Source organism: Aulostomus chinensis, chromosome 18, assembly GCF_037954235.1.
Source record: "Aulostomus chinensis isolate RoL2024-O1b breed Wild chromosome 18, RoL_Achi_v1.0, whole genome shotgun sequence".
Lineage (NCBI taxonomy): Eukaryota > Metazoa > Chordata > Actinopteri > Syngnathiformes > Aulostomidae > Aulostomus > Aulostomus chinensis.
Window position 1 is genome coordinate 17196339 of NC_141337.1, and position 18137 is coordinate 17214475.

An 18137-nucleotide genomic window follows, 5' to 3' on the forward strand; every position below is an offset into this window, starting at 1 on the left:
GATACGAGCGTTTTGGAGCACTTGATGTTTAATGATCATCTGTAGAGAACTCCAGAAATCAGTGCAAATAAAGAAACTGATTCAAATAATTTAATGGAATAAATGAATATCACATAAAAGCACTGGGGCATTCAAAATGTGCAGAACCACAGCATGGAGACAGCACCGCCCCCTTACAACGAGATACAAAAAGGTGCACAAATAGATGTGATATGGCAACATAAGGACACTGAGTGTTATCATATTAAGCACACTGTGGTATGGCTTTTTCGGATTACATTCACCTTTTTGCATTAGAGGGACAATAGTTTCAAAAATGATGTCACATCTGACCAGAGAATGTATTGTATGGTTAAAAAAAAAAAAAAAATCACATGCAGCAAAGAAAAGCCAGGATTGCTGAATGTGTTGTTAATTTCAAAAATGTTACATTGCCCTGGATTTTGAAATGAAGGAAATCAGAGCAGCGACACACACATTTATCTTAAAGCCTCTATTTGCCTCGTAGGAAGAACAGCAGGAATTGTCTCACGGCGTTTGACCTCTGAACTCCGACGGTGCAGTCAAAAGTACAGTTCCAGCTCAATTACTGATGCCACACGATCAACAGTAACGCCTCAAATATGATCCTCTTCAGTGTGGTTTGACTGGGTGAGTACTCATAGCACATTGATCCAAATTGTCTCCACTAATGATAGATTCATAGCAGTTTTGTTCATGACACAGATCTGATCACAACCATTTAGAGGGCAACTGCTTTCAGTCAGGTTTAGTTTTCGATGGTACAACTACTGACATGATAAAATTGACTTAAAAAAAAAAAAGATCCCTGCCCCCGGCAAAATCTCTCCAAATTGTTCAGAATCTTTCCTTCAAATACGACAAAACAAATATCATCAATATGACAATTCAACCTTGCACAAGACAGTCTCATGCTGACCCAACGACACTCACACAACGTGAAGACGACGATTCAATACATTAGGTTAAGTGTAAGTCATTATCTTCATTAGGCTCATGGGTGAGTGTGTGTGTGAGTGGTGATAATTTCTCTTGACATGCAACATCTAGCTGACTAGGATTCAATGCACACTGCAAAACACACTTCCTCATGCATCAGTTTCTGGGAATGTTCACGCCGTGTTCTCTAAAGTCAAATCTACTCATTCCAACATGTCTTTTTGCAAAATAGGAATTCTTCAGTGAGTGCAGGAATGTGTGTTAAATAAACCATTTACACAACACAACCGAAAGACTGGGTGAGAGAAGTAACAGTTACAGAAAGGCTTTGGAAGATACGTATTGCCTTTCCAAAAATGGAGGAATGTCACAAAACCAGCTGTAACATGCCTTTGTGGTGCTAGTATGGTTTTTAAGGATAAATTCAGTCTCAGATTGAGGGAGAATAGTGGTTCTCTGTCTGGGGATTAGGACCCTTGTTGGAGGGGGGGGGGGGGGGGTCGTCACAAGAAATTTTTTGGGGGGTTGCCAAGTGGTTGTGTAGGAAAAAAACAAATACAACTTTACCCGACTCCGAATTTGCAGTTTACTAGGATTGGCTGTTCAATACGCTAGTCTTCCCCCCTCATTCTCATCGCTCTCTTGCTCTCTCTGAATGAGGACAGCCCTAAATACAAACCACACAACTCCTCTCTGGTTGCTACTATCCACTTTGGAACAACAGTTAATTAAATGAGAATAAACTATTATTGATGGCCATAATCACAGTGAGAAAACTACCAGGCAGTTGCAGCTCACTAGCAACAAGGCAAGCTAATGCTAGTCGTTTCTGCTAGCAGCAAGTAGCCATCGGCCGCAGCGGCTTAAATCTGGGTCAGCAAATTGTAGGCTTCTTCTAGATTCAATGACTGAGGGTTACACGCCAACATTATTGAGTAAAAGATGCATAAAATACACATAATCGGTCCGAGTACAACAACGGCTGCAGTATTTAGGCTACTCGTGAATTCATGCTCTCAAAAGGGCAAATAAATTATTCTGCAATGAAACTCAAGGGAGGAAACGGTGGCAAGTTGGAGCTCAACTTGAGGAATCTCATTTGACTTGAGGGTTTCCTGAATATTGCTTCGAACGATTGTGTTCAGGGTACAGTTTTGGAAAAGCAAAATTTTTCAGTAGATGTTTTTGTTTTCTTTCTAACAGGACCAGTTAGCTAATAAGATAACGCATTTCTAAGTTTCAAATATGCATGTAGACCGCAACATTGACGTTATAAAAATAAATATAGAACACTCTCTGGTGGCTCATTGCCTTAATATGACCCTTGTCCCCGTCCCCCCGTCCCCATTCATCAACTGATTATATGCGTGCGTGCGTGCGTGTGCATGTGTGTGCGTGTGTGTATGTTGTTTCAAAAGGTGAAAACCTCTCAAAGCAAGCAACCACATGTAACTTATTTTTTCCATGGAAGGCAAAAACACAAAAGTACCTCAACAAGTAGAGTTGACCTTGTTCTGCTCTGTCAACAACATGTGTGAGTGTCAACATGCTCTGGACCAAATCTACCCAACTAAACCACTCAGTGGCATTCACTACCCTGCCTCCTCCTTCGCTACGCACACAGAGGAAAGGGTAAGACAAGAGAATAACACAGCATGGCAGAGCAATTAAACAGTTAAAACAAAGACCGGTGCTGTTTGTTCTAAAACTAAAATGGAGTAAGACCTTGTTACAATCCCCTTTGGTCCATTAAAGGGTCATAAGTTGATTTCTGCTAAAATGTGGATGTCAATGTCAGATTTTGTATAAAACGCTGGTGGTGTAGTTAAAACTAAAACAAGGTGCTGCTGCACTGCCCCCGCTAGCGGGTTGTAGGTACTGCTGAGTGATGAGCTGGCAGAGGTAGAGTAGTATCCGGCTGTCATCCTCACCCAGCCCAAGCTGTTCCTGCAGGAAACACCGGCGTCGGCCCTCGACACCCTCTGGCCCCTCGGTGCAGCTGATCGGAAGGTGGAGGTGGTGGGTGAAAGTAAACAGGAAAGCCTTGGCCGCCAGGCGACAAAGCGTACTCTGGATGTGGAGAAAGTAGGTGGAACCACGGCGGATGTAAGTGCGGTGGTCAGCTATGTTGGTAAGTAATTCACCACGATATGGTGGACAGCGCAGGGTCTTCTGGTCGATATCCAGGATGGAGATGTAGCGACTGTAGCGGGATAGTGAATTAAGCATGCTGGAACCTACAGGGGTCGCGACTCTGGAAGACAGAAGAACAAATGTTCGTACGTAAATAAAGACGATTCTGGGCATCAGTGATGAAGGAGGAACAAGAAGTATGCCTCCATCTCAGTACATACAACACAACACAAAGTGCTGTTGGTAGATACCCATGGTTGTGGTGCTGCCAGAGACCATAACAGTGTTCCAGGACTTTTTTCTCCAATTGAGGAAAATAAAGTTAAAGATGGTTGTTTTTTTTTTTTTTAAAAAGGCTTATTTCCGGTCAGTTACAAGGGTGCTGAAATAATTATGTTATCTGCATGCAGCCACTCTGCTCACCTCTGATTGCCTGATTTCTACATACACAGACATGCATGACCTCGTCTCACTCACCTCACTCTTGTCCAATTAAATTGGGAAAAAAAACTCTTGTCGTTGTACATCGGAGAGGTTTTTCTGACCCAAAGTGGTCACTGGCTAAGTTGGCTGATGGGGAAGGCCGAAGGAGCCATACGTTAACCATGCATGTGCATGCACACCCGTGCGTTAAAGGTGTGATCCTGTACTAAGACGAATGGCACTTATCCCCCGAGCACGTCATACAGTTTTCATACTTTGTAGGTTTACAAGGCAGCAGCATCCTCTGCTGTGAAAGCAGTAAAATACAGGATGCTGGCACGTGTTCATTTGAGTACTGCACTCCAGTAACATTGATTGATTTTAAGTGAAACAACTGATTCTGACAAGAAGACTGGGACAGAGACATGTTTAAACATTAGTTTCTACTGTGACATCATGTTAAGTGCAGCTTGAAAGTAATTTTTTTAAAGTATGGGGAACAATGCATGTTGTGATGTATGGACAATTTGGGTGTAACAAGTGACTCCAATCCCATTACATTTGCCTGTAACAAGAAGTGCCACTCATTACAAAATTAAGTAGTGATCCCTTACTGGTTAAAAAGGTGGGCTTTTGCTTTTCCTACATTTTTCAGTCATTTGCATTAAATGTAACTGTGCCTAGTTTATATGCATGCTTCTGCAACAATTGGCTTTACATTCAACTACGCGAGGGTTTGACACGCAATACTGGAATGAAACGCAGTTTGAACTCAACGAGATGATGTGACAGAACCGATCTGAGCAAACAGCCACAGTTCTGCACCGTTCTCCAGATTCTCATGACATGTATCCACTGAGTATACAATTAATATATCGAGACGTGACACACCTGACCCCCTCCTCCTGTCTCTCTCAGCTCCTCCGATGTTCCTCTCCGAAGGTAAATTATTATCACGCTTGATGCCTACTCGGCTCAGTGAAGATGAGTAGAAATGAAAAAGTTCAAGGACGGATGGGAGGGCTTAATAGCTTGTTGTGTGAGTCATCACAGAGAGTAAAACTAAAGTTGTGATACCAGCGACAGAGGAAAACACCATCAAATTAAACCTCTACATTAAGGCAGACTACATTCAAGATATCATACTTAAGGATTTCATCAAACTATGTTTTTTCCTTGTACACAAAGTTTGATCAAACGCATCAAATTAAAATGCAAATTCCAAATACCTTTGCAATCCAATGAGCTTCCACCTCTGCAGGTCAGTAAGAGTGAAAGGGCAGGACAGCCAAGCTTGAACTCTCTCCCCACACTTCCCCGGAGAAGGAACAAAAAGAGCCAGAGCAGCAACCAGCCGGCGAACTCTCCCCTCATCACCCCCAAGCACCACAAGGGTCCTGCCGTTCAGCAGACACCAAAGGGCTTGAATGGCAAATGGATACTGTCGCACAAACCTCAAGGCCCCTTGTCCAGCCTTCTTCCTCTGACGCAGAGTCACCACCCCTCCATAGCCCAGAGGTGACGCAGCCCGATCAGACCCTGTAGAAGCACTCATGGCACAGTCCGATCCTTCCTCAACTGAAGTACGGGAAACTACATCTCCCAAAGGCCCCACAGGCAGCTCCAGCCCAGCTGCGCAGATGTCTGAGCATGGAGAACCTACAGCATAGTCATCCTGGAGTGGGAGCAGGGCCTGGGGCTCCTGGTTGACCACAAAATCTTGAGAGGGCTGCAGGTGAGAGCTTTGACTCACATAAGGCACTGCCTCCAGGGCAGTAGCTTCATAAAGGAAACCCTCTTGTGCCATACAGCATGCCGTGTCCATTGGAACCAAGGACTCAGAGTTCACCTCACACACCTCTTCACTCTCTTCTGCCTTGTTGGTTTCCAACTCAGAGACCATTTCCAGCAAAGACACAGGTGTCTGGTCTCCCCCGTCATCAGCCTCATCTTCACCAGCAATGATCTCCATCTCTTCACTGCTGCTCTCCCGTTCCAGCTCAGCATTATGATCAGGGGTCAAGTCAGAATCAGGATCTGGAGCTTCTGGCTTCATACTGGCCAGATCCTGTTCCCTCTCTGGTTGTTCCACCCTGCTCTTATCACTACTTGGGCTTCCTTTGGTTTCCTCCGAGCTCTCCTGGGTCTCCAAAGTCTGATCTGAGGGGGAGGACTCCAGATAGCTCTCTCCAAGGTCACTCTCCTGCATATGGCTGGTCTCGGACACTGGGTCAAGAGGTTCTGGAGGCTCCAGAACATCTAGTTCTAGAAGTTCTGGTCCAAGTACAATATGAGGGGGATTTGAGAGTGTAGAGTTGTCTATTGCATGATTCACAGCACAGAAAGGTCTTAATGTTCCCCCTTCATCTTCATTATCATCGCAGAGGTCCTCCTCAAACAGGAAGTTGGTAACTCTCTGTTTCCTTCGTAGAGCCCGGTCCAGGTGACGGGTGTGAAGGTAGCACAGGTCCCCCCGGAAACTCCTCTCCGCCTCCTTCAGGAGCTCCACGGTGGCCTCATAGAAAGTCTCATCGCATAGCTCTTGGAGGGTCTTAAGGCGTTTGTCAAAACACTTGGCGGATTTAGCTTTAATTAGCTGTGGCGTGTACGACGGCCTGCGTTTAACACTCTCATCTTCTTCCTCATCCACTTCTTCACCTCCATTATCATTCTGACCCCGTCCTTCCTTTGCCTTTTCCTCCCTGTCATTGTAACTGAATGGGCTGGCAATCTTAGCATACTTCTCTAGCAGCTCCTCGTACTCGCCTAAGCACTCGTTCACACACTTTTGGCAGGTGACAGCGTAAGGATCCCGGCGTGGACGGTGAGGGTAGGAGCTGATTTGTCTCAGCAGGTCCCTGTGTTCATAAATGCTCTTTTCCACATTTGCAAGCTCATTGGCCTTTTCCACAGCATGAGCAGAGTACATGCATTTAGGCCCCGCCTCTAGCTGCAGGCCCTCCTCCTTCTGTAGCACGGAGTGAGTGTATCTGGGGAAAGAAGACAGACTTACTGATGCACTTACTGATGTCTATGTGTGTTGGCCCTGCGATAGACTGGTGACCTGTCAAGGGTGAACCCCACCTCTCACCTGAAGGCTACTGTGATAGGCTCAAGCCCCCCCCCCCCACCCCGCCCCCATGACCCTTCACAGGATAAGCAGTAGAAAATGGATGGATGGTATTAGATGTGTAAAAGATTACTTCGCTCAGAAACATTTACCATTTTAACCATGAATTTGAAGTGATTCCCAGTAAAATATCTTATTTTTGTTTTAAAAATAAACACCTATGCATAACTTGCACTTACTCCAGGTCCCGAAGCTTCCTCTGGAGCTCCTTAGCGAAGGCTCTCCGGTTTCCAGTCTTCAGACACTCAGACGCTTGTGAGAAGCGGAGGGAAAGCTCCTGAAACTGCAGCATGATTTTTCTCTCATCTGCTGAAATATATGCCATGCAGAAGGGTCGCACATAACCCCTCGCCTCCAGATCGTAAAGCGTAAGGTGGTGGACATATGCGAACGCCCCCTCCTTTGAGTCGCCCAGCACCACCCTCGAGTCCTCCACAAAGCTGAGCCGTGGGTAGCCGCTGCCAGGTGGATGTCCAACAAAAGAAGCCTGGTAGTCCACTGACATGATGCGCAGGGAGAAGTAGTTAAGGTCAAAGGTACCGCAGACTTTTGGGTCATCAGGGATGGTGAGGAGAGGCTGAGGGCCCACCTGCTCTGAGAACTCAGAAATGAGGATGAAGTCTTTGGTGAATTTGGCATAGGATGTTTTGGCCCAAGGGTTGGAGTCAGCCAGTGGATGGAGGGGAACAGAGAACTCCTCTGGGATAGACCAGGGGTCTGGATTTGTCTGGCCATAGTCGTCCTCTTTTGTGAAAGCCACCACGTCAGGTGAACCTATCATAGTGGAGTTGTTGAGCAAGGCATGAGACACGCAACACAGTGCAGTTCAACTAACTATTGGAAACCAGCCATCATGGTACAGTGATGGAGGGCAGCCACACAAAGTCACGTTAGCCATTTCCTGGCAGAAAGATTGAGAATGTCCACCCAAAAAAATAAATAAATAAAAAATCAAGATAGTCTTTTATGTATTAAGAGGGTCCCAGAGCAGAGGGGGCCGAGAACACAGCTGCACCCCTCGAGAGACCAGTCCAATGAATGATATTTGGCAGACAAAATAAAAGCGAAGGAAAGAAATACAAACCAGCGTCACCACTATTCAAAAAAGCAATTATCTTGCGTCAGCCACAGGGTCCAGGCAGCCATCGGACCATTCATGCTGAACCGAACGAGAGCATCACAAAGCGGCGTCAGTGTCGCGCTTCTCCGCTCCTCATCTGGTGCTCATGCGTCTTCTCCATTGCGTTTCTATGTTTTCGTTAAGATTCGGTAAGGTGGTGCGAGCCAAACACCAACAACAGACAGAAGCGTTTCATGTAATTTTCACATTCTGAGACGGACGCCATGTTTACCCAGCTGGTTTATTCCTATCAGGTGACCAACCCTCCGCCCATCTGGAGGAAATCCACCCTGAAACGGAAATGTTAGCGTAGCAGAGGTGATCTTACAATGTAAAAAGGTACGAATTATTATTATTTGTGAATCAAAAGAATTATTAATATTTTTTGATGATGACCCTGAGCTACTTCATGAAATCGATCGAAGTTTAAAGTACACGAAAAACTGAAGTCCCTGTTTCAATTATTTTTTAAAGACATTTGTTTAGTTACAGGTCAAAGGCAGAAGACATCAGATCCACATTCACAATTACATCTCGATTTTCAATTTTTTAATATTTGGTTTTACTGATATTTTCGAGTTTGTTTACTCGACCAGTTGTTCAGTGGATTCTTCTTTAAGGATTAGAAAAACTGAACTTGATAGAGAATTAATTTGGTCTACCGCAACCGCAGATTGACTCAATTCCTGCACAAAGTATCTTTATTTGACTTGACTATACACGTCCTTCCATGAAACGTCCCTCAAAATTGTTTTTCGAGCTTTCTACAAGTTAAAAATTGCTAACAATAGAAAACACAAATTAAAATTTTACACATTGTAATTGCACATCTAAACTACGCTAAAACCCAATATTTCATGGGTGGAAAAAAAGTGGAACACGTTCTCAATGAATGTTGGAAAATTAGAAAATCTGATTTAGGGTGGATTTTCTCTAACTGACCCTCATAGACATCATAATTTAATATTTTCATTACTGAAGCGTATGGTGCATATTAAAGCACGTACATATAGGTGGCAGTGCATTATAATGCATTATCTGTCTGAATGCTTTGTTTTTTTTAATTTAATTTTCAATTTCGACGTTCTGGCAAGCCCGGGAGTTTACGACAGTTTGCGACATTGTTTACGGCAGTATTTGACAGGCGGGGGCAGAGCGCGGAGTTTGTAAACATGTAAATTATTCCACTGTTATAGTAAAGAAGTAGTTCACCATTACTTCTCACAAGCGTTTTATTAGGATGTGTTCATGGCTTAGTATTGTTGTATTCGGTTCAGTGCAGTGGTCGTGAAGTTAGTAACAAGGTGACAAGTTTTTATTAAACTTTTGTAACGGGTAGCTAGCATCTTTGGATAACATGCTAATAGAGTGGAGGGACAGCAGCGGGGCAGCCTGAAGAACACGCTTCTTCACGCTAGAGCGGCCCGGCATGCTAGCTCTGACCCTCCTCGGAAGATATTTTCTTCGATTTGGAGTACAGCGGCGGGGAGTCCAGCGAAGGTGTTTCGGTGGGCCGCAAAGTGTCTGGTGTCCGGACACACCGGAGAAGACAGACATGTTCCGGGGACAGACTCAGATCAAGCGGGTACTCTGCGTGGCCGAGAAGAACGATGCAGCCAAAAACATCGCGGAGATTATGTCTAACGGCAGATTCAGGAGGGTGAGTCCTCGAACACCTCCATCAGTCTAAAGACAGAAATCGATCCCTTTTCTTATATGTGACAATGTAGCAACACTCAACTGTTTGGGATATGTGACTAATATACGACTAATGAATTGATCAGAATCAGGAATTCGTGACTTATTTTTTTTAGGGATGTGTATTTCATCGGTGAATATATACTGTGTGGCCCCTTCCACACCAATCTTTTCTAAAAGATTAACAGTTCATTATAAAACATCCTGATAACAGTCCATAAATTCTAGTACAGCTCAGCAGTTATTTAAGCTGTGGACCTTCTAAAACTGGTTGACAGGAACAACTGTAGGATTAACAACAAAATCACCAGAGAGTTTTAATAATAATCGGTTAATTTTTGTAAAGCAGAAATTCCAGAAAGCCACTAATAGGAGTGGATTTAAATCACAGTTACATCTGCGACATGATTCACCACTGTCATAACGTGGAATAATAATGCATGATTTGATTAGATGTCTTATAATTTGATGCCATACAACAGTTCACCTCTGAATTCTATGCATGTTAAAGTCTTACTACTGATCGGGATATTTTGATAAATAAGAGGAGGGAGAAAGAGAGGGGGGCAGTGGTAACTTATAACTTCTCAGTGGGTCTGTCAGCATCTTTGAGGAAATGACAAGAGCGGGCATGGGTAGCGCTTGTTTAGTTAGATATATCAAATATATGTGTGTATGTGTTTAGGTATTCATCCGTTCACAATGACTGTACATGTCATCACCAGTGTCTTTTGAGTTATAGCTTTATTGTTCTGTTGTTAATGTAAAGATTGAGTGGGTTATGTGTTTTTGGTGAATCCTGTGAGTAATATACCCTAAATACTATGCTAATTTGTCATTGTTAACTACATCGATTTGTAACATTGCCCTAAATAAACCTCAAACAACTGCTGGTGTTTCGTATTGGAGAATAGCAACGAAGCCAGATCCCTGTCACAGTGTAAGTAACGTATATGTCCAGCCTAGTACAAGTATCTCGTACTGATGCAAAGTCCTTAGATAACATAACATAACATAACATAACATAATATTACATGGAAGCCTTTGAAATAAGGACATACAGAGCTGTACAGTTTATGCAAAAAAACAATTAATTTTCACTCAAATATTCATATAAAACATACAAGGCAATAAAATGTGGTGCATCCCATATTTCCAGTCTGGTATGAATATCTGGTACTGAAAAAAGAAAATGCCGAATTTTAGCTGGCAAAACAAATACATTTTGCACTAAAATCAACAAGCATAGGGAGCTACTTGAGAGTGTAATAACAGCAACAAACATGCACAAAATACTCATTGGGTTGATTTAATGTAAAAAAAAAGCACAACTCAGAATACTGCTTCATATAGAGGATGTGATTCTCTCAGATGTTTTTACTTCTCTGCTGTTATTTACGTTCTTATCGTCCTTTTTCATTTTAGAGGGAAGGGTTGTCAAAGTTTAATAAAATCTACGAGTATGAATATCATCTCCTCGGTCAGGTATGTGGAGACAGTCAAATACTGTAGTATTCATGCAAATTAAATGTGTTATACAATATTTGTACATTTTCTGTTTTGTTTTGTTTTGTTTTGAATACGTCTCCATCGACCTCCAGAATGTGACAGTAACGATGACATCAGTATCAGGACATTTACTAGGTCTAGAATTTAAAGCTCCTTTCCAGAAATGGTAAGTTTAAACAAACTCACGAATCACACTTCTCTTTGATACACTGTTTGGTCAGACTTAACACAGAATATCTTGTTTCTGTTCATAAGGCCAGAACATGAAAAATGTCAACCATTGACGGAACCTGCATTGTTTTCTAGCTCTTTGCAATAAATTCAATTAAAATAACTCTGATTATTTTTCTACGTATTCGGCTTGACAGAGTACCTCATCACTTTTTCACCTCTTCTGTCCAAAGGCACAGCTGCAATCCCGTGCAGTTATTTGATACTGAAGTAGAGAAATATTGTCCAGATAACATGATACAGATCAAGGTAGGTGGGTGCTCATGGTGTTTCCAGCAATGACAAATATATACACACACAAAATAAAATCCCTCCATCAACCCAAGGTGCTGCTGTGATGATTGGTGTTTGTAAGAAGGGCGTCACGATTCTCAAACTCCATCATTTGATTTGAATTTTGATTTAAACATTTAATCTGTTTCACCACTAACAAATACGTCTATGTGAAAACATGAGTCTTGATTTCTAACAATCAAAAGGTTATTGGTGTTGTGCCCTTAAAAAAATTATGTTGTGTAAATTGTAATCACGTTTGCGATTCTGAAGGTCAAAATAGAAGGTCTGATGTATTTTGACGCCCTCGTCAGCGATGGTTGCCATGTTGCTGGACAGGGATTTGCCACACAGTCATAGTGTCCTTGGGTTTCATATGTTGGAAAATTGCTGTGTATTTATAGAATTGAGATAAGATATATTATTAATTTCAAATCTGCAGTAGGATGAAAAAAAAAAAAAAAGATTGTTAGAAAGCTAGAAATGACTCATCCTGCTCTTTCATCATGTGTAGCGAACTCTCGAAAAAGAGGCCAGGCAGTGCCAGGCCTTAGTTATCTGGACTGACTGTGACCGAGAGGGAGAAAACATCGGCTTTGAAATCATCGACGTCTGCAAAGCAGGTACGATGGTTATGTGTGCGTGCTGTTGTGTGGGTGCAAGCATGCTAGAAACTCCATTTCCAAAATGTGAAAATATCAGAGTATCTCAAGGTTTACTGGTAAGGATTGACCTGTTTTACTGCGATTCTCCTCATAAATGTGTGATTTTTGTGTTTTTCAGTGAAGCCAAATATACGGCTGTTTCGGGCAAAGTTTTCTGAGATCACGCCAAACTCTATTCGGAGAGCTTGTGAGACTCTAAGTGAGCCAGATGCCAACATTAGTGACGCAGTTGATGTTCGGCAGGAGCTGGACCTGCGGATAGGTGAGGTCGCCCTCTCATACCCGCACCGCATGGTAGAACTAAACACACTGATGCTGGTCCAGTTTTCACTAGGCCAGAACCGCTCTCTCTCTCGCAAAATGTAGCTATTGATTCCATCTATTGGACATATACTAATTAACTTGAAAGGACTTCATCATCACCAATATGCTGATGAAGTTCCATATTCTGCTTTATGTGATATTCAGAATAAGGTGTTTATATTAGCTGCCGCTGTGGGAATGTTTCCATTTACTTGTCAGTGGGGATATTCCGTTTAAGTTATTCTTTGCATGTGGGAAATTGCACGCAAAATGGACCTGCTCCACTTCCAGGTCGTCGCTATTCAACCTCAGTAAACTTTGGTTCACCCAACTTATACTAACTATACTAACCTTTGTCATAAACAACAATACAAAGGTACCGCAGTGAAAATAACCAGCAGATAATCTGCAAGTGTTATTTAATAAACACAACTTCCTGGATGGATGAGAATTGTGCACCTTGACATCCGGGTCATCATGCCAACATGTAAACGGCTCTTATTAGCGGCAGCTACACACTTCCATAAAGAATATACTGTATTATCAACGATAAGAATATTTTCTGATTAACGCAGACGCATGGCCCAATGTGGTTCATGCAGCCATATGGCAGGTGTCAAATGGGGTTTTAGTAACTGATATATGATCTTAATCAGGTTATAGCAGGAGTCTACATGACTTGTACACAATCAGAATATTGTCATCTTTCAGCTGATACTGGAATGTGGTGTAGATGTGAACATATCAATGGCAGACTGGTTAATTCTAGTTTACTCAAATCATCTTTACGTCACCACCTGGATCAAGGGCTTGCAGTTTGCAACTGAAATTTTAGCATGTTAGACAAAGCAATGGAACTTTGAGCAAAATAATAACCAACCAACAATTATAGCAGTTAAACAAAAGTACTATAGTTTGAATACAATATAAAACCATTCGAACAAAATGAATGAAAATGTCAGCATCATTTATGATAAAAGAGACTGACCTTGAGACTGAGCAGAACAGAAAGCATGACTCAACAGAGGTTCTAGCAGTCAGTAACTCTGCCTCAGTCAAAAACACGCCACGCAGCTGTGTGTATTTTTTTCCTGAAGTGAGTTGATCACATTCCTGTCCCCCTGGAATTTCAGGCTGAAATCCTTTGATGTAAAGGTGTGGTCCGTTGTACTCACTGAATGTTGAGGTGTGTGTGTTCTTACAATTAAGGTTTTTAAGTTCTTAGTTTTACACTGATCGTTGTTTGTATGTTGTTGACGTGTGCTTCTCACTCACAGGTGCATCCTTCACTCGCTTCCAAACCCTCCGGCTTCAGAAGATCTTTCCAGACTCTCTGGCCAATCAGCTGATATCCTACGGCAGCTGTCAGTTCCCCACGCTGGGCTTTGTGGTGGAGCGCTTCAAAGCCATCCAGGCTTTCATCCCGGAGGTCTTCTACAAGATCAAAGGTACATGCTCAAATACACACATGCACAGGTCCAGCGTAGACCCGTTTGTAGACGCACATTCACCTCTGTGGTTCTCTCCTCAGTGTTGCACAAGGTGGAGGAGAACACTGTTGATTTCAGCTGGAAAAGAAACCGCCTCTTCAATCACACAGCATGCCTGGTGCTCTACCAGATCTGCATGGAGGTATGTGCTTGTGTTTGTTGAGATTTCATGTTATGAATCCGTCTCTTCTTGTGAGCTTTTTTATTTTTTTTATTTTTTGTCTATTGATGCAGTCGAAGCATCATCCTCTGCATTTTTGTTTGATTTCTCAGTGACAGATTTGAGCCTACCCACACAGAGGGGTTCATACACGTCAGCCGCTGGTTCGGTTCCCCCTGTTGCCCACAGACGTAATTGTAGGTGTCCATACAGGCATAATTGGTCGTGTCTTTGGGTAGGAGGCAGATGAGCGATGTGTCCTGGCCCGTCCTTTCACTTACTAGGTCTTATTGGTTAAAGTCCCCGCTGTCAGGTGAAAAGATGCAGCTGATTACTCAACACATGATGGAGTAAGCGTGTGCTTGAGCTGCAGAGGCGGTGACCAGGATAGTCTGGAACAAGTATTTTTGGGTGACACTCACTTGATAGACAAAATAATATTGTTGGCCAAGAATTAAGTTTAGAATGAACCCTGAAAACTTTTACCGTAAGAATTATATATTTCATTTGCCTGAACAGGAAAAAACAAAAATGTTCGTAAGCATTCACATGGTCATGAAAGACCTGGAAAAGTCATGGAATTTGAAACTATTGCAGGCTTGGAAACATTCCAAAAAAAAAGGCTAGAAAACTTTGGAAAAGTCAAGGAAATTTGCTTCACTTGAAAAAACATAGAAATTGTGGTTTGGTGACCAAAGACAGAAGAAAACCTCTTGAGGATGCTATTGATTTCCTTGAATACATGTTCACGTCGTATCAAACAACGGCGTTTGCCATTGACCTTGGTTCAATAGATGCTGTTTTGGTATGGATTTTTTTTTACTTTTCATGCTGAAAAAGATGTTTCAGAGACGATCTGGTCATGAAAATTTTCAAATACATGTAAAAGTCACAGCAACTTCGTGGTTAAAATATATATGAACCCCGATGTGTCCATAGGCTAAGAGAATCACAACAGCTTGGGTTACTCCTCACTATAAAACAGAAGATACAGGTGTTTTTGCACCGTGATAAAGGAGTTTAGCTTGGTTGCGTTTCACCAACCTCTGCATCATGAATTTTGTCTGAACTGGGCACTAAATCTTGTGCGATCTCAGTAACTGAGGTGTCATCTGGATCCTTGACTGTCTGAGAAAAACACTTGTTATTTTTCAAGATGCTCCCGGCTGACTAGAACGTGATAATCACTCAGCTGCTCTCCGCTGTTTACCACAGTCCAAGACGTGATGTCGGGCATACGCAGATACGCAGCACGGGGTTTAAAGAGGTCTCCAAAGTCTACACTGAATCTCTTCTGATCCCCCGTTTTTATATCAGCGGAGGATCAGTCCAATAAAGACACTCACAGGGACCTGTCAGTGAGTCAGCTCTCGGCTGTAATTTCACGATTGGTCCAGCATTAGCGCACACAAAGAAAGTGTGTGGTAACATTGGTATTGAAAGTTAAAGGGCAGACATCTGGGGGTTAAACTGCTTGAATAGTCACACTATAGGAACGATGACACCTTGGTTTTGATGAGACAGTAACAGTGATGGTCTGTAATGAATTATTCATATAACTGCTTATTGATCACATTATTATTATTATCACTAGGAGCAAAAGTGAGTGCATATTAAGACAATTAAGTGCTCTATTTTTGCAGATGTTAACACTTTTTTTTTTTTTTTTGCGTACCTGCCATTTCATGAATGACTTCTGCAGTAACGAGGAAAAAAAAAAAGTCCATCCATTTATTTAACGAATGAGACGCGTCAAAGTTCAACCAAGGCTGTACCTGAGCGTTTGCTTCAGACTTCAACTCACTCTGACGCATACATTGAGTGAAGCTTTCGGCTCAACTCACCTCCTCTGATCTCTCCCTATGTTTCATGTGCAAACCCAGCTGGTTTTGATAATACACTCACAATCATTGTAGGTCATTTATTAAGTCAGTGGATTACAGTAATACTTCAATCAAGAAGTAGGCTTGTTCCAGCTGATGGTCAGGTGGTTAATCATCAGTAAACATCAAAGACAATTTTATCACCATTAATGAATTGACTATAACACTTTTTGAAGGGCAAAGATCCTTTCTTTAGGACACTGTTAACGTACATTCTACCATGTTTCTTAGGCATTGCTCACACCTCGTTTCTCCGTTTTTGCAACTCTTTTGCTGAGTATCATGCAACAGCTGTCGTGCACTCCATTTTTCTTGCCCTATCGTGTTTGCATTTTACACCTTTTGCAAAAGCTGCTGTTAATGAGGACTGGGGAGGTGCATTAGCAGTTCTAGCTTGACGCAGTTTAACAGCATCAGAGGGATGGTGAGTCAGTAGGTGGGCAAAGAAATTAGTAGCTTGCATATCTTCCTCTGACACACATTTTCTCACAGCTTGCAGATAGGCTGTGATAGGCTCCTTTGGCATCCAGCTTAAACCCATTGTAATCCCAAACAGGAGACTTGGTGTTTCTCTTCACCACTCTGTCCGCCATGTTTGCTGCCTGTCCATGAAATAACTCCTCCCACCCCTCGTGTGATTGGATCGATTGGCACAATCTCTGTTAAACAGAATCAGACAATCTGACAACAGACCAGATCGCCCAACCCTACCCTAATTATATATTTTGTCTTTCACCTACAAATAGATGCCTAAAGTTCACGAAGACAATATTTTTTCACTGCTTCATCACTTCATTGTACTTCTAGAATACAGAAAGAGACAGCCGTGTATATTGACCTTGAAGCGAATGACACCCCATGGCCACCAACCATAATCAACAGAAAAACACATTGATTTTTTTTAAAAACTCACACGTATTGTCTAATATCACCTGCATCGTCCTTATCCACCTGAAAACTGCTCACTAATTCACAAAACTCTGATTTGAGCTAAACTAGCCAACTGTAACCCCTTCAGTTCGGTGCTAGCTCACAGTAGCACCGAGAACAGCTGGCACATTCACTTGAACCAAACTCCCGATGCTCGTCTGCACTCGTTCACAGTAGCACTGCACTGGAAAAGGTTATAGTTGGTTTGTTGTTGTAGCTGAATGAAGAAGTTGTGGATTAGACTGAACAATGCACTTGAGAGGTTCTAAAGGGATCGTTTCAGACAGTTATGCTGTTGTTTGAAATTGTCAGCATCAGTCTAATTATACGTAGCTGGCTTGGTGATGTCACCCCAAGTTACAGAGAGAGCCATGCTGCAACTGCTGCGTGTAAGGAAAAGTAATGCAGCAGTTTAAAAAAATGTGTTTTGGAGCTGAAGATAGCTATTAGTGAGAACTTGGAAGACAACATACACTTTTTGGCTGAAGTATCACTTTAATGATTAGGCCCACTTGCACCTATAATGATCTCTTTGAAGCAAGAAGTTAATAAATTGCCCAAAAACTCCAGAAAGCTGCCAAAGACCTCTCTCACTGTTAAGCGGGTCATCACTCTGACCAGTGCATCATGTTTTCCGCTCTCTGTTTCCTCTTTGTATCTCATGGCACTGACAAATACAGGCAACCATAAATAAGGTATCTTAATTGATTACTCCTGCGTTAACAGGTTCAGGATGGATGCTGAAACAGAGCAACAGCGGCACAGGAGAGGGGATTTACGATCACGTATTAATCAATTTAGCATTTTAGATCATGAATTCATCGAATATGAAAGTGCAGTTTTGTCTGAGGTAGTGATTATTCCAGAGCTGAATTAACATTAAACTTATGGACACAGGGCACCATGGACCTTGTGTGTGTGTGTGTGTGTGTGTGTGTGTGTGTGTGTGCGCGCGCGCGCGCGCATGCGTGCGTGTATGTGTGCATGTGTCTGTGTTTTATGTGTCCCTTCCTTTCCTTGCAGCTGTTACCTCATAAGCAAACAGCTGCAAATTTGAAAGTCCGCCAGCCTGAATAAAATAAGCTTAACACTACTTGTTAAAAAAAAAAAAAAGGTCCACATGAGAATAACGTTTTATTCATTTCTAGGATCCCATAGCAACCGTCACCTCAGTAACCAGCAAGCCTAAGAGCAAATGGAGACCACTGCCTTTGGACACTGTGGTAAGA

The 18137-nt window shown here is 42.4% G+C and overlaps 2 protein-coding genes across 3 annotated transcripts in view; one reads left to right on the forward strand and one right to left on the reverse strand.

Annotated features, from left to right (window-relative positions):
* smcr8a (Smith-Magenis syndrome chromosome region, candidate 8a) lies at window positions 1-8030 on the reverse strand. The gene is made up of 3 exons (XM_086184281.1): window positions 6826-8030; window positions 4746-6506; window positions 1-3214 (listed from the first exon to the last, which is right to left on the reverse strand). The coding sequence occupies exons 1-3, from the start codon at window positions 7425-7427 to the stop codon at window positions 2755-2757; spliced, it is 2823 nt and encodes a 940-aa protein (XP_086040407.1). The 5' UTR covers window positions 7428-8030; the 3' UTR covers window positions 1-2754.
* top3a (DNA topoisomerase III alpha) overlaps window positions 8029-18137 on the forward strand; it is a 22221-nt gene continuing 12112 nt past the window's right edge. For both annotated transcript variants that reach the window (XR_015109966.1, XM_086184280.1), the window contains exons 1-9: window positions 8029-9426; window positions 10890-10949; window positions 11066-11139; window positions 11378-11453; window positions 11992-12100; window positions 12261-12404; window positions 13723-13893; window positions 13977-14077; window positions 18057-18131. Coding sequence is in view for 1 of the 2 variants with exons in the window: in XM_086184280.1 (XP_086040406.1) it covers window positions 9196-9426; window positions 10890-10949; window positions 11066-11139; window positions 11378-11453; window positions 11992-12100; window positions 12261-12404; window positions 13723-13893; window positions 13977-14077; window positions 18057-18131 (1041 nt within the window). In the remaining variant the exon portion in view is untranslated. The remainder of the gene's footprint in view (window positions 9427-10889; window positions 10950-11065; window positions 11140-11377; window positions 11454-11991; window positions 12101-12260; window positions 12405-13722; window positions 13894-13976; window positions 14078-18056; window positions 18132-18137) is intronic.

Bases quoted from the DNA above. Each gene is read 5' to 3' on its own strand.
- smcr8a (XM_086184281.1), bottom strand. From the start codon at position 7,427: ATGATAGGTTCACCTGACGTGGTGGCTTTCACAAAAGAGGACGACTAT. The intron at 6,507-6,825 runs GTAAGTGCAAGT...TTCTTTCCCCAG, and splicing joins AGGAAGCTTCGGGACCTGGA to ATACACTCACTCCGTGCTAC. The intron at 3,215-4,745 runs GTATTTGGAATT...TCTGTCTTCCAG, and splicing joins AAGCTCATTGGATTGCAAAG to AGTCGCGACCCCTGTAGGTT.